Source organism: Cryptomeria japonica, chromosome 3, assembly GCF_030272615.1.
Source record: "Cryptomeria japonica chromosome 3, Sugi_1.0, whole genome shotgun sequence".
Lineage (NCBI taxonomy): Eukaryota > Viridiplantae > Streptophyta > Pinopsida > Cupressales > Cupressaceae > Cryptomeria > Cryptomeria japonica.
Window position 1 is genome coordinate 952,803,069 of NC_081407.1, and position 13,961 is coordinate 952,817,029.

The 13,961-nt window shown below is 35.2% G+C and overlaps 1 protein-coding gene across 6 annotated transcripts in view; it reads left to right on the plus strand.

The window, feature by feature from the left end:
* LOC131061733 (gamma-tubulin complex component 2) overlaps positions 1–1,826 on the plus strand; it is a 188,189-nt gene extending 186,363 nt beyond the window's left edge. For all 6 annotated transcript variants that reach the window (XM_057995545.2, XM_057995548.2, XM_057995547.2 and 3 more), the window contains 2 exons: positions 1,083–1,312; positions 1,532–1,826. In XM_057995545.2, the coding sequence (XP_057851528.1) occupies positions 1,083–1,312; positions 1,532–1,658 (357 nt within the window). In that variant the 3' untranslated portion in view covers positions 1,659–1,826. The remainder of the gene's footprint in view (positions 1–1,082; positions 1,313–1,531) is intronic.
* The last annotated feature ends 12,135 nt before the right edge of the window (positions 1,827–13,961 follow it).

The window sequence follows — 13,961 nt, forward strand, 5'->3', positions numbered from 1 at the left end:
GGCTGCAGTTGCTCTGATGTCTAGACGCTAAACTCTGTGATTTTTGTTGGGTTGTTCCTGTTTGATTGTTGTATTGTTTCTCCTTTGTCGCAGCATTGTATCAGATTCCTGTTGTGCCCCTCTCTCCTCGGAATTTTTCGCTGTAGTCTCCTTTTCTCTTGCTGTCTGGTTGTAAAATGATTGGGGCCGCTTTCAGAATCCTGTTTTCCATATTACACTGGGAAGACATACTACTTTATTTTGTCAATATGGTATTGCATTTTAATCAGTCTGGTTATATACTGTCAAATAGCTTTTGCAATGTTTACTGAGTTGGTATATAGTTCAAATAATGTTATCAATATTCTTGAACCTTAAGAATATCTACAGTGACAATTAGTGTCCTTGAATCTTGTGAACTGAAAGGCACTTCATATTCTGTAACTAACAATTGGTACTGTGCAGTTAACAAAAAGGTAAATATATTTCTAAATAAATGGGATATTCTGTGCTAGTACCTGTTGTTTGTGAAAACATCATCCCTATAGACAATACACTCATTTTTAACAGGGGCTTTTCTTGCTGTGAATCCATTTAGTGGACATGTTTGCCACTAACCTATCAATTATTTCCATATGAACTGAATTGCCAAACATGATCCAACACAATATCCTATACAGCATTGGTGAGAGTGCTGGCAGAAATTTCTTAGATCAAGACATTTCTTAGATCAATGTGAGAAATAACATGCAAGTTGAAATGTTATACATATGATGTCTGCCATAAGTATCTAACCAGCAGTAGAATAATGTAAATTTTTCTGTATATATTTATATTTTCATGATTGTGCATGCAAACTTCCGGAAATCAGTAGCATATAAGAGTCTGAATATTGCAGAGACCTTTTTACAACATTCTAGACATTGTGTTACTCATAAAGTTTGGGATGACTAGATAATTATCTAAACATCTCTAGTAGTGGGGAGCATTAAATTGGTGGTGCATGTCACAATTGAAGACTGTGCTGGTTGTCAATGTATTTCATGTTTAGTTTGTTCTTCGTCAGTTGAAACTCTGATGACAACTGTCATATTAATCTGCAGAAAGTGGAAAAGTTGAAATCCATATGTCTACAATATGCAGCAGCAATACATTGGTTGATACCATCTGTATCTGTCTTAGATTCAGATGCTCCTAAGGTCACTTCTTCTGAAAGTGTTGTCCAAAAGGAGAAATCAAACAAAACAACAAACAGAATAAGATCAACTCACAGGGCCCTGGCCAATCGGGTTTGGAGATCATCAGATGAAGAAACATTTAAGACTACTCTTGAGTAAGAAAATTAACATTCATTCTATCATACATGAACACTCTTTATTTTTACAACTTTTAAATTTTTGGTATATATTGTAGAGTTATCAGCTTTGACGTAGGTATCTCTAGATCTAAATTTGCCAATTGAGCACCATGTAAGACTTCTACATAACTATTATTGGATGCAGAGTTTGGAATCTGACTCCAATGTTGACTTGATGCTTTTTTGATCTGGCAGAAAATTTGAGGAGGAATTCACAGAACAGATGAAAGGTCTTATAACTGTCTTAAGCAGTCGTTCACAATCTGAGCCATATCTAGCTCACTTGGCTCAAGGGTTACAGGGTGTTGGAAATAATTTATAAAATTGCCCTGTTTTACTCTTGAATTGTTTTTTAAGCCATACTGGGTTCACTTGTTCAATTTATGTGGGGTCTTGGAATTGAATTTTAATTTAGAAGTTCTTTATTCTTTGTGCTTTGCATACCAGAGTGTTAGCAGCAACTTTTATAAAAACCATTTGTTTGTGTGGATATGCATAATTGGTGTTGTTCTTTAGTTTTGTTATGTGTACTCTATCCATTTTTCTTTCTTTAGCTAGGAATTTTTAATTTATTTCATGTATTAATATCCACAGAGGACCAAAATTGGTTTATGGAACTAAAATAGATACAATGTAAAGAGGAATTTTTTAGTGTAGGGTAATGTCTTGACAAAAATAGGAAAACAGAAAGCGAATTATGCAGGAGAGGAAAAAACAAGTATCCTAGATGATTTCTAAAGGCTCTATATAGCATTCCTAATGTTCAAGACTGCAAAAAGGTCTGTAGGACTGTAGGACATGAGGCCATAGGGGTCACTAGGTTTGTGATTCCTCACATATCTACGATATGAACTTGAAATTTGGCAAAAGAGGCCTCTTCCGTATGCAATGAGAGGGTTGGAAATAAGAGTCAATCTAATACAAACTGCTTTGGTGGACACCCCTTTGAAAATTTGTCAACAAAGACTAAACATCTCCCATAGGAATAGAGAAAGACATCTTTGGTCTTCATAACCCATGAAACTCGGAAAGAATCAAGTGGGTCTCTAAAGAAACAAAAAAAGCTATCCACTGATCTTATTATTGGAAGACGTGCATACAAAATACCCCTCATTCTCTAATTCTATGGAGTATATTTGGCAAATACAATGCCCTTGAGGAATATGACGGTCCATTTAATATGAAGTTGGTAGGAAAAAACTCTAAGTTGCACAAGAGAAACCCTTGAGCTTAAAGGTAGTTGAACTCTCATATATCTCAAGGGCAAGATGAGCCCATAGATTTGAGTAGGGTTGTAACTTTGAAGAGAGTGATTCTCTAGGTGTAGTCTGTATGGATCTGTAGTAGGCTTCATAAAATCTCAATGTGAATAACCTTTCTTATGATTTGTAAGGTGGGATGAATATTTTACACACTTTAGTCATCAGTGAATGGAATTACTATATAAAACCTCATTCTCAAACCTTAACAAGCACAACGTATAATGGATGCTACCACTTAAGTATCACATACAGCAAGAAATAATGGAGGTTGAAGAGTTAAAAATGCAAAAATTAAACACATTCAAATCAAAACAACACAAATATAACTTAGGGAAAACCCTATTTAGGTGAAAAAAATATCAGCCTCAACAAGCTCTAATACAAACCAAGAGCTTTGAATCTCTTAACTATACTACCCCATTATGACATGAAGTTGCAACATGCACCACTAACAAGAGTGTCTCCTCTTCCAAGAAAAAGATATGATGGAGACCTCTTTAGCTTCACCAAGGTGAGTGATTTTAATTAAACTTTTCGAAAAGGCAAAGAGTAGAGGGGTGTAGCCTTTTTGGGTGTGGTAGGAAAGTAAATTTGTGGATTTCATTTCATATGCTAGATTTGATATTCTTGTTGTTGATGGAGGAGCTTATTTTTCATTTCATATGCTAGATTTGTGGATTTGATATTCTAGGAGGATGGTCAACTTGGGATTTTGAGGTTTATGTTTTTGTTTGGGGTACCTAGGGTTGGTGAACACAAAGACATCATTTTCCTGGCCATTGGAGGTGATTTTGGAATGTGGCATCCATTATGCCAATTTGCATATTTTAGTTCTAGTTCAATCTTCTTTATTGTTGCATTTTGTGGGTATGTCTATAATACATTTGTAACGTGATTCTATGAATTGAGTTGCTCCAATTTTTAAGAACTATTATATCTATAGTTTTGAAATGAAATTTGGAATATTTTAGCCTTGTGATTTCTTGAATATTCCCAATTTTCTAAGTTAGTTAATTGCTTTAAATATTTCTATTATTTGCACTCGTCTTTGTTATACAAACAATTGTAAAACACAAAGGCAAAAAAAAAACAATACAAAACGAGGTTGCATATTATAGTGGTATCAAGGTAGTGGATCTTACCATCCTGAAGGGTTCCATATGATAGTGCAATGATATGTTAGGGTTTAACCAACAACCTTTTACACATCATTACAACACTTGCAAGAACATATCTAAGACAAACTTGGTTGCAGAAGAGTAGAGGGCAACAAAAGAACAAAGAGTAATAAAATGACAAAACATAAGCAATATGGGTAATAGGATTGTGAAAGATCTGGGAGGAATGATTTTTGAACTTATTGGAGGCCTTGGTTAGAGGATAACAAGTTGGAGAATGGAGAGCACAAGAACAAAATCTATGGTTTGGTCTTCTGACAAAGTTAATGGCTAGGTAGATATGAGTAAATATTTTAGCTGGCAACATAAATAATGCCAATAATGCAAACATGAGTGGCTGTAATGATTAAGGAGAGAATTCAATTCATGGGGGAATACAAATCAACGAACCAAAACAATAGCTGCTTCTAGGCCTCTTATGCCCATCTTTCCACTTAGGGCTCAAACACAAGTTGACAATGAGCCCCAAATAATAGATTTGCAGGACCAATTTAGGCATGATTGAGAGAGTGGAGGTCCTAGTTCGAGGTTACTATTCCATTGAGAGACTATATTGATGTTAAGATGAAGCATAAACTTGTGCTAGTTGAACAAAAAACTATGATCTGCAAAAGAAAGTGGGGAAGCTAACTCTTCATTGTGATGGTGGTTTAAGGAAGTCTATAGCTCGAGCTTAGGTTCAGAAAGTAGATACGTATTTCTAGCTTAATCATATGCCAGAGGAAGAAGCCATTAAGTAAACAATAATACATCTAGATGCCATTGCACATGAGTGGTGGTGTCATGGGATGATCACCAAGGGACATGATCAAATTGCCTCTTATGCAAAGTTCATAGAGAGATTGATTGAGGTTTGATAAGAAACATCTAGATTTACATTTTAAGGATTGACACAACTTAAGCAATGAGGTTTTGTAAACACATATATAGTTGATTTCTAGAGACTTGGAGTGCTAGTTACAGACATTTTAGAAAGGAGGCTCACAATGTTATTTATGGATGGTTTTATAGATTTGTCAAGAAGTTAGATTAAAGATCTTAATGCATCTACCTTGCAAGAGGTCATCAAGAAGGCTATGGATATGGAGGCTTATACTTATAGAAGAAAATTTCAATCAAAAGAATTCGCTCAGAAAAAAGGATAAGGACAAGAAACAATTTAATAGAGAATCACATCAACCATGTAATGACACTTAACAATTTGAATAGTGAGCAACTTAATGACCTTCAGAGGAGGAAATTATGTTTCCATTATAAAGAACCTCAAGACCCATCTCATAAGTGCAATGTTAAAGCAAAAGCCAAGCCTAAAGAAATTGCATCATAAAAATTAGAATAACAATTAGACCCAAAGAGCATTGATGGGGAAAGTTCATCATGAGGAGCAAAAGAGTGATGGTACCATTGCCCAACTGTGTACACAAGGCAATCATATTTAAGTTGAAAGGAGTGTTACAAGGGTAGCAAATCATAACTCTTATCAATAAAGGTGCCACTCATAGCTTCATTGATGAGGCCTTTGTGGCTAGAAAAGGCTTACAAATAGAGGAGCATGACGAGTAAAAGATCATGGTAGTTGATGGGTACAAACTCTCGTGTACTCGTAAGATTTCAAATCTATGTATCTAGTTGAGTGATTATGAGTTGAAGTATGAATTCTATGTAGTTAACATTGGTGATGCTAATGTGGTCTTAGGAATGCATTGGATGTTATCTCTCAATAGAGTTCTCTTTCAATGTGCAAGTAATGGAGATGAAATTTAAGTCTAATGGCAAAAAGATAGTGCTTAGGGAGCTAAAGCATGGAGGACCAAGAATCGTGTCTTTCAAGAGGATGCAACAGAGTGTCTTATCATGCCAATGTATACCTTCGTAAGAGATGATACAATACGTAATTTACCTCCTTTAAATCTTCTTTGCAAATTGGTGCAAGTTTCATTACTATCAAAAAACCTCTCTAGTGCAACTAGGCCTTTTGAGATCTTATTTGTTTTCAATTGCACCTCATTCCCAAAAATATTTTCCTTACCATCAACAACTTCAACAAAAGCATTGAAATTATTTCTTATGTCTCATACTCATCAATGCATTAAAGAAACTTGAATAAATCATCATCATCATTCAAGACCAATCTATTACACACATTACTCTTCAAAGCTATGTCTGCAAAAAAATCTGACATAATATTCTTTGTTCTAATAAATCCCAAATAACAAGCTTGTATTGCTAAAGCCTTTTTTTCTTAGAAGAGTACTTAGATTTGACCTATGAAACAATTAATTTTGAGTCTCCAAAAACAATAATTGTATCTCGTGTTTCACAACTAGGTTGAGGCTTAACAACAATGCCTCCTATTGAGCAACATTATTTGTACATTCAAACAATAGTAAGAAAGAATACTTGTAAGTCTTACCACTAGGTGCAATAAAAATTACACCAACTCCAAATCCTTCCTTAAAGCAAGCCCTATCAAAATACATTTGCCTGAACCCATCTTGATCCCTTTGTACATTATTATTGATTAGATTAATACTTTCTAACATTGGTTGTGTAGGCTCAACCCTAAAGTTTCCCAAATCTATATCACAGAAACATTCGTTTGGGTCAATTTTCACCACAATTGTGGGTGACCTTGACTCCCTGTTCAATCTAACCTCTTTATCATTAATAGGTATGGTGGCATAGGACAAATCCAATTGCACATTGCCACCAATAGTTTTTGATTACAGGAAAAGCAAGTTTTGAAGGGATCCCGAAACCCTTTACAAAATATCCTTAAGAGATAAAAGCATCAAGCAACAAGAAAAGATAAACTGCCAAAAAACCAGCATAGTCATGGGCATAAATCAGCATTGCGACCAATAGTTGTTGTCCATTGTATTGATAATAACATCTCATATTGTGGTGGAATGCCAACGACTATAATATTCATCTTGGCTTCTAGGAAGATTGCCAACTTGAGTTCTACATCTTTGATTACGCCAATGACAAGGACAAACCTATTTTCCAAAGCATAACATTTACCATAGGTGTTATCCACCCACATTCGTAATTCTTGCATGACTCCTAATGGCATGATATTAATGGTTGTTGTAGAGTCAATCATGCAATTCTTAACCAACTTGTTATTTATGGACAAAGTGACATAAAAGGGGTTTATTTGGGATGGACATATCAGTATTGTTCCTAAATAGACCTCGGGGCTTTTCATGATGTGATTTTTTACATCATTCACTTGTCTATTTGTGTCCGCAGTTGTGCTTGCACTTTTGGTACTTTTCACTAGTGTCTGTAAAACATTTGCAATTAAAGACATAGTATCATTCCTATGTTTCTCAATTTTCATCATCTCTATCAATGGAATAGACTTTAATTTGTGATAAAGTTTGTACCATATCAAAAGAAGGTAAATTGGGAATAGATGGGGTGATGATCTCACTTACATCAGTCTTGGACAATTTTTCTTTCTCAATGGAGACTTGAAGTTTTGGGTTGCTTTACATGAGCTTCTTTCTCCACTTTACTTCTTTTGGACATTTTTGGGAACCTTAGATTGAACTTTTTAAAATTTGATCACTTTTCCCTTTTCTTCAACCTTTTGAACTACAGATGGAACCTTGCTTGCAGTTTGTGTCTCTTTTACAAAGAGATGACCAGGTCTACCTTGGTCTAAGTTTATAGTTCTATTTCTCAATTGTAGGTGCTCCTTACTTGAGCAATAGCATCAATTATGGGAGATCTAATTTCCTCTTTAGAAGGTCTTCTCAAATGAACATCCCTTGTTTTAGAATTTGCAACATTAGCCACTAAACTTCTTCTTTTATCGTCCTTGTCTTCAGAGAAAATCTCTTGATGGTATCCTTGCCCACTATGCCTTAGATTACCAACATCAAATTTGCTCCCAGATTCTTCAAATGAAGCATAGTACTTCTCAACAACATATGATTTTATTGATAGCATATTAATAGTATGATCTTCTTCAAAATGTTCATCACCACATTCATCATAACGCATATTAGAATCATAAACAGATTGAGCTAGAACACATTGAAAAGGAGAATGTGGGAGATCACAAGCAACATACCATGGAGTATCATCTACAACATTGGCATTAGGTATTTTCAAAGGATTAGGTGTCTCTTTGCTTGAGGATCCCTTCTAATTATTATTTAGTGGCTTTTTGTCACACCAATTTGTATTGTAAGGCATATCATGCAACCTCATTCTATCATGGGACAAGCCTTTTTCATTTTTAGCTACCTTGTAGTTGAAATCCTTTAGTGCAATCATGACCTTATCCAAATTATCGTTTCCCTTCTACCCACTTTTCCCAAAGCCTTTCTAATATTTTTCAATATTCAATGCAACTCTAAATGCATCTCTAACTATTGAAGGTTCTCTTGTTCTCACTTCATATCCCATTTCGGGTCAAATGCATTGACATAGAAGATTGAACACATAATCATCTAGCTTCAAATGATTTGGGATTTTATTGAAAAGGTTCATAAATTTTGTATTAAATTCTTCTACAACTTCATTATATCCCTTTTAGATATTAGTCAACTCATGGAATGCAAATTTCGGATTAGAATGATCACCATGCTACTCTTTGAACATCCATTTGAATTAATTCTGACAACCAATTAACCCATTTGGTAAACTTTTATGCCAATCTTTTCTATCCTCCGTTAGTGATTGCATAAAAAGCTTCATGATCACATCCTCTTTCTCTATCTAAAATTTTTCTATAAAATTCATGAATGTCTTTAGGTGATCCTCACCAAACAATGCATTGTTGCTAGAGAATTTAGCCAAAACATTCCTAACTTCATTGTTGATAGGATTAGGATATCCAACAATACCAGTGAAATCAATTTGTCTATACCAATCCAATTGCATAGGCATTCTACCAAAAGGATTTCATCTTTAATTTGGTTGAATAGGGAGATTTTGGTTCTACTAATTAGCTTGTGGTTGTTGGATGTTTTCATTTGCAACACCTGAAGGGTTCAAATTCCCTTGAATATTTTGCAAAGGCACACTTTGTGGTTGATTCATATTTTATGGTTGTGGTTGAGGGACATTCTTAGGTGGATTTTGTTACTATGCTTGAGCTTGTCCTGCATATGGGTTGTATTCATAGTATTGATACCCAATTCCTCCTTGACTTACAATTGGATGCTAACTATACACATGAGGTTGAGCATATGCTGGTAGTTGTGAAATAGGTGCTAGAGCAATCAACACACTCACTGGTACTAACTCTGCAAGTACTCATATAAGGAATCGTTGGTATTGTGGATAAGAAATTGAAGCACCTGTCAAAGGTACATTTAGGGTACCTGAAATAGGATGTGTGGCTACAATACTTCTCATAGGGGCTTGCTAAACACTAGCAATAGGATGTGAAACGTTAGACCAACTAACATTAGAAGCACATGGTGCAACTTTACTCATATGCATAGAACTATGTCCTACAATATTAATAGTAGACACATTATTAGAAGTAGATAGACTTGGTGGAGTTAGGGAACTCAAGGATAACAACTACTAGCATATTGCATCTTTCCTCTTCAACAATTGCATCTAGCCACCTAAACCCTCATTTCTTTGATCTCCTCTTTCTATTCTTGATCAGTGAGTTCTCTAGATGTTTTACTAGAAGTCGAGCATGTATTTGCATCTGTGAATTGGGCAAAAATAGGTTGTTGCACAATAGATGAAACACATGGTAAAGCACTTGAGACTATACAAATATTTTGTGAAAATGGTTCAAGTTGACAAGCAAGAGCCATGTGTTGTGACATTCTAGCCTTATAGTTAGGTTGGGCTTAGGCTTTTCTTATGGCTTAATCAATATTATCTTGGAATTGCTTAGCTCTAATAAGGTCTACCTCAAAAGGAACAAGAGATGCCTCCTCATTGTCTAAATCAGCTCCAAAAAGAGGATTATGATGGGATTCACTATATACAAAAGGCGTAGTTAATGTAACTTATACACTACATGTTAGCATATCTAAAGTGGTGAGAGATGTAGAAATACCTTTTTGTTTTGCAGCCACGTCCTCGTACCGTTTGGATGAATTATCTTGATTGGATGTCCTGAATGCAAATATCTTCTACCATACATGCAATAAGCTTCTTTCAACTATAGTACATATCTTCTATACTTCACCGGTACAAAGATTTTCATGAAATAAGTTATCGAACCATGTTAGTCTCTTTATACAATATTGTCATGCCTTTAATGAGCAGTCAGAAGTGATGACTTTGATCTATTAGATGAAACTCTTGATGGCTTCATCTCTATTGAGTCATTTTTTACATCTCCTAAACCAACTTTCTGCCAAATATTGGTCAACAGGGTACATGTGACCAGTTATAATAATGAACTTGAGAAGACTAAAATTGTTGTGCATCTTCCTCCTGATATTCCCTCAACCTCATTTCAAACCAATGGTTGTTGTTAAAGATTGTAAGAATAGAACCAGACCTCCCAACTCCATCTTAAGCTTCACAAAAATAAATCACCCAAAGAGATAAGATGAATTAACAACATAGTTATCATGCAATTGCTCACACATAAAATACAAGCAACAAAATGAACCCAATCTTGTGTTATTTGTCCTTTCTTCCTCTCTTCCCATTTCTCAACCAATGCTTCCTCTAGCACCTCCTCTTACCCAACATCTTGGAAAGGAATTCGATCTTGTTGAAAAAGTTCATGCTACTCCATCTAAGATATCCCTTTGGGAATTACTTCAAACTTCACCTACATACCATGGGATGCTCCAAGAAGCTTTGTAGAATATAGTTGTTCAACCTTCTATGAGACCTAATGGTGTAGCAGCCTTGTTAGAGTGTATTCATTTGATGAAGTCATATATTATGTTTTCGCAACACGAGTTCAAAACCAATATGATCATTTTATTGTCATTGTGCTTATCAGTGCTAATGGAATAAGATGTACTCTAGTTGACAATGGATAAGGTCTTAATGTCTGTATCATAAACTTGTTGCATCAAATCAAATTGGACACTTCTTTTATTCAACCTAATTCTATCTCTATTCATGGCTTTGATAATGTTGGTCAACAGTGATCAAGTACAATAGCATTTCATATTCAAGTAGGTCTTGTCATTTTACCTACAACTATCCATGTCATGCATGATAGCCTCATATATAACCTTCTTCTAGTCAAACCTTGTTTTCATGCTATGCAAACCATCCCTTTTACTTTTCATCACAACCTTAAGTTCATTTACAACAAGAAGATGTATACCTTAGAAGGTGATAAGAACTTACAAAGTTGTTTGTAAATGGAAGAAGGATCTCAATCTCCTTTAATCAATTTTGTAGCTACTTCTACTTCAACTAAGTCTTCTAATTCTTCTTCCTATGACTTTCTTAGAGATAATCATTTCTTAAATAGAAAAGCATATGAATTTTGGACTCCATGTTGAATAGATATAGACTTCCCGAACTAAGTATAGGTTTTATGATTCTAAATGGTTTGTCCAAAAGCTTCAAAAGGCAAAACCACAATAGCATCAATGACATGATGAAGAAGATCTTATAAGAAATGTTGTGGATTACAATGATGTTTTGGAAAGAAAAGAGAGATGGTGTAAAATTCAAATTAAGGAGCATAGAAAGAGAAGGGGAGATAATAATTATGTACCAGCATGGTAGACATTGACGATCCATGAGGCTAGAAAGAGGGTCATCCTTAATGCATATCCAAATGTGGATACAATTCCTCTACCTCATGAGGAACTAGTGATGGAGGAACAACCACAAGTTCGAGAGCCTGGGGAGAAAAGACTAGAGTCTCCTCAAGCCATTGGCTCTCCTATTGGTCTAGCTTCACCTCCACCATCCCCTCCGCTCAGTTTGGATGAACCTTCTTCCACTCCTACTACCTCTCATATGCCATCAGAGCCCTCCCCCTCACAAAGGTTACTTGTAGAGGCTACCATGAAAAATCCTATGATAGCTTCATCTTTAGGAGGTTCTTTTTCCCAAGTCCCAGAAAGTCCAAGGGTTGTAACTCCCCTACATACATTACCCCCGGGGAGAGATATTCCATTTCAAGCTTACGAAGGTTTTGACTTTCAAGGGGAAGAGCCTTTACCCCCTCATAGGTTTGACAGTGTCACAATTCAGGATCCTCCTACAGTGTGGGCCCTTGATGCATTCAAACTTGGGGGTGACTTTAGTGAAGATGTGAGGTTAAATGCTTGTGAGCAATTTCAAGCTTACATGGAAGCATTGTCAACGATTGACAGTGGAATGGTAAAGGTAGAGATGGAAAAGATAGAGATTGAAGATGTACAAGGGACACATCAAGAGGCTTCAAGAGTTTAAGCAACGTGAATTTGATCAATTATGATCTTTTCTTATACTTTCAAGTTTTGAAATTTTGAATTTTCAAATTCCAAGTTTCTTGCCTTTTTTTTTAACATGTTGCTTCCTTTTCCTCTTCTAAAAAATTATGAGTTGAAAGAGGTGTATTTCTTGATTTCAAAACAGGAAAGTCATCAGTTTTCAGGTATTACTCTTTGTGTTTACACAACAGAGGGCTAGACAAACACGCGTCTACCTTCAACAGTTAACACCAACAATAAAATTGTAATGGGACAACCTAATTAGTCTCATTCAAGTTCATAAAGGGCATTGCCCTGATTTTAAATAATACAAATATAATGTATATAGAGTAGTATAGAGCATGCACCATGCCAAGTTGTTTGATTGATGACCTTCTAGCACCTTTGCATTTGATTTGAAAATCCCATTGTCATCATGAATGACGTGAATTTTCGTCAACCCATGTACCTGCACATTTGGATTGCCATGTCAGACCCAAATTTGTATTGAAATTTCAATTAGAACATATTTTATCTTTTCTCAAATTTCATTTCACTATAAAATATGAATGGCTAGTGAAAGAAACTTACACCAAGAAGTAGGTAGCAACAAACTGGTTGAGTTATCTCGAACATTCACCATCGAGAATATTCATTGCACATGAAGCCAAAAAGTATAAAACCAATATTAGATTTGATAAAAAAAAAAAATTCAAACAATCTAACACATGGGATTGCATAGTGAAGAAAAAAGTAGAATGTTTTGAAAATACACCTTGCTCATATTTTTAACAAAATATGGAAAAAAAAATTGTGATCTCTTTCTTCCAATTTGTATGTATCATTCTTAGCATTGTAAGATAAGTTGGTTGTTGCTATGACAGAATCAATTTCCACAAAAGCATGATCTGTCAAATCATACTTGTACATGTGTTGCCCCTTTATTCTATTGTACCAACATAATTGAATCTCAAAGCCTTCTAGCCTATCCAAAAGGTCAATGTCATTATGATAATAAAACACCCTATTACCATCCTTCCTTCGTATTCTTTGAACCTTTCCAATGTACCAAGTTCCACAAGAAACACCTTGTCTTGTACTTCGAGAAACACCTTTTCTTGTAGTACGTTCAGTGGGAGGTATTGAATTGCTCTCAAATAACACCCCACAATCTGATCCAATTTCAAAGCTAATGGAAACACCCTTTTGTGAGGCCCTCTCATCTTGCCTAAAGTAGACCCCATTCCTCACTTTAGTCAATCTATCTTTGGATAACATCAGATTTCCATTCAACTGACTAACCAAGCAAGCTTTTAACATATCCTTACCATCAAGCTCTACAACTAGTTTTATATTTATTTTTTCACATTTTCATCAAAGGAATCTAAAATTTAATCTAATTCATGCCTCCACTTTTTTTCCATTATTTGCAATTCACCATGATTGTGTGCCACTGAAGAAAAAGATTGGAATATAGAGTTGGAATGAGCTGGTGGAGAGTAATCAACTACTTCATCCACAAATTGGAATGTTGGATAATTTTGGTCCTTCGTCCATGGTTTAACCCACCAATAAGATTCGATGGGATTCTATGGTCGCATGCCAAGAGATGATAAAACATCTTGTGCATCTTTCAATCCTATCTTGAGGGCTTCTATAATTTTATCATCTGTAGATATTGAATCATACTCTGATAATATGTTAATGTTTTGTATTCTTTCTTGGTGCAATCTATTCCAGATACTTTCTTGCTTCTTATGAGATTTATTAAAATCAAGCCCTTGGGTATTTGATTCTTCGTTTGCAACTCTATTAAGGG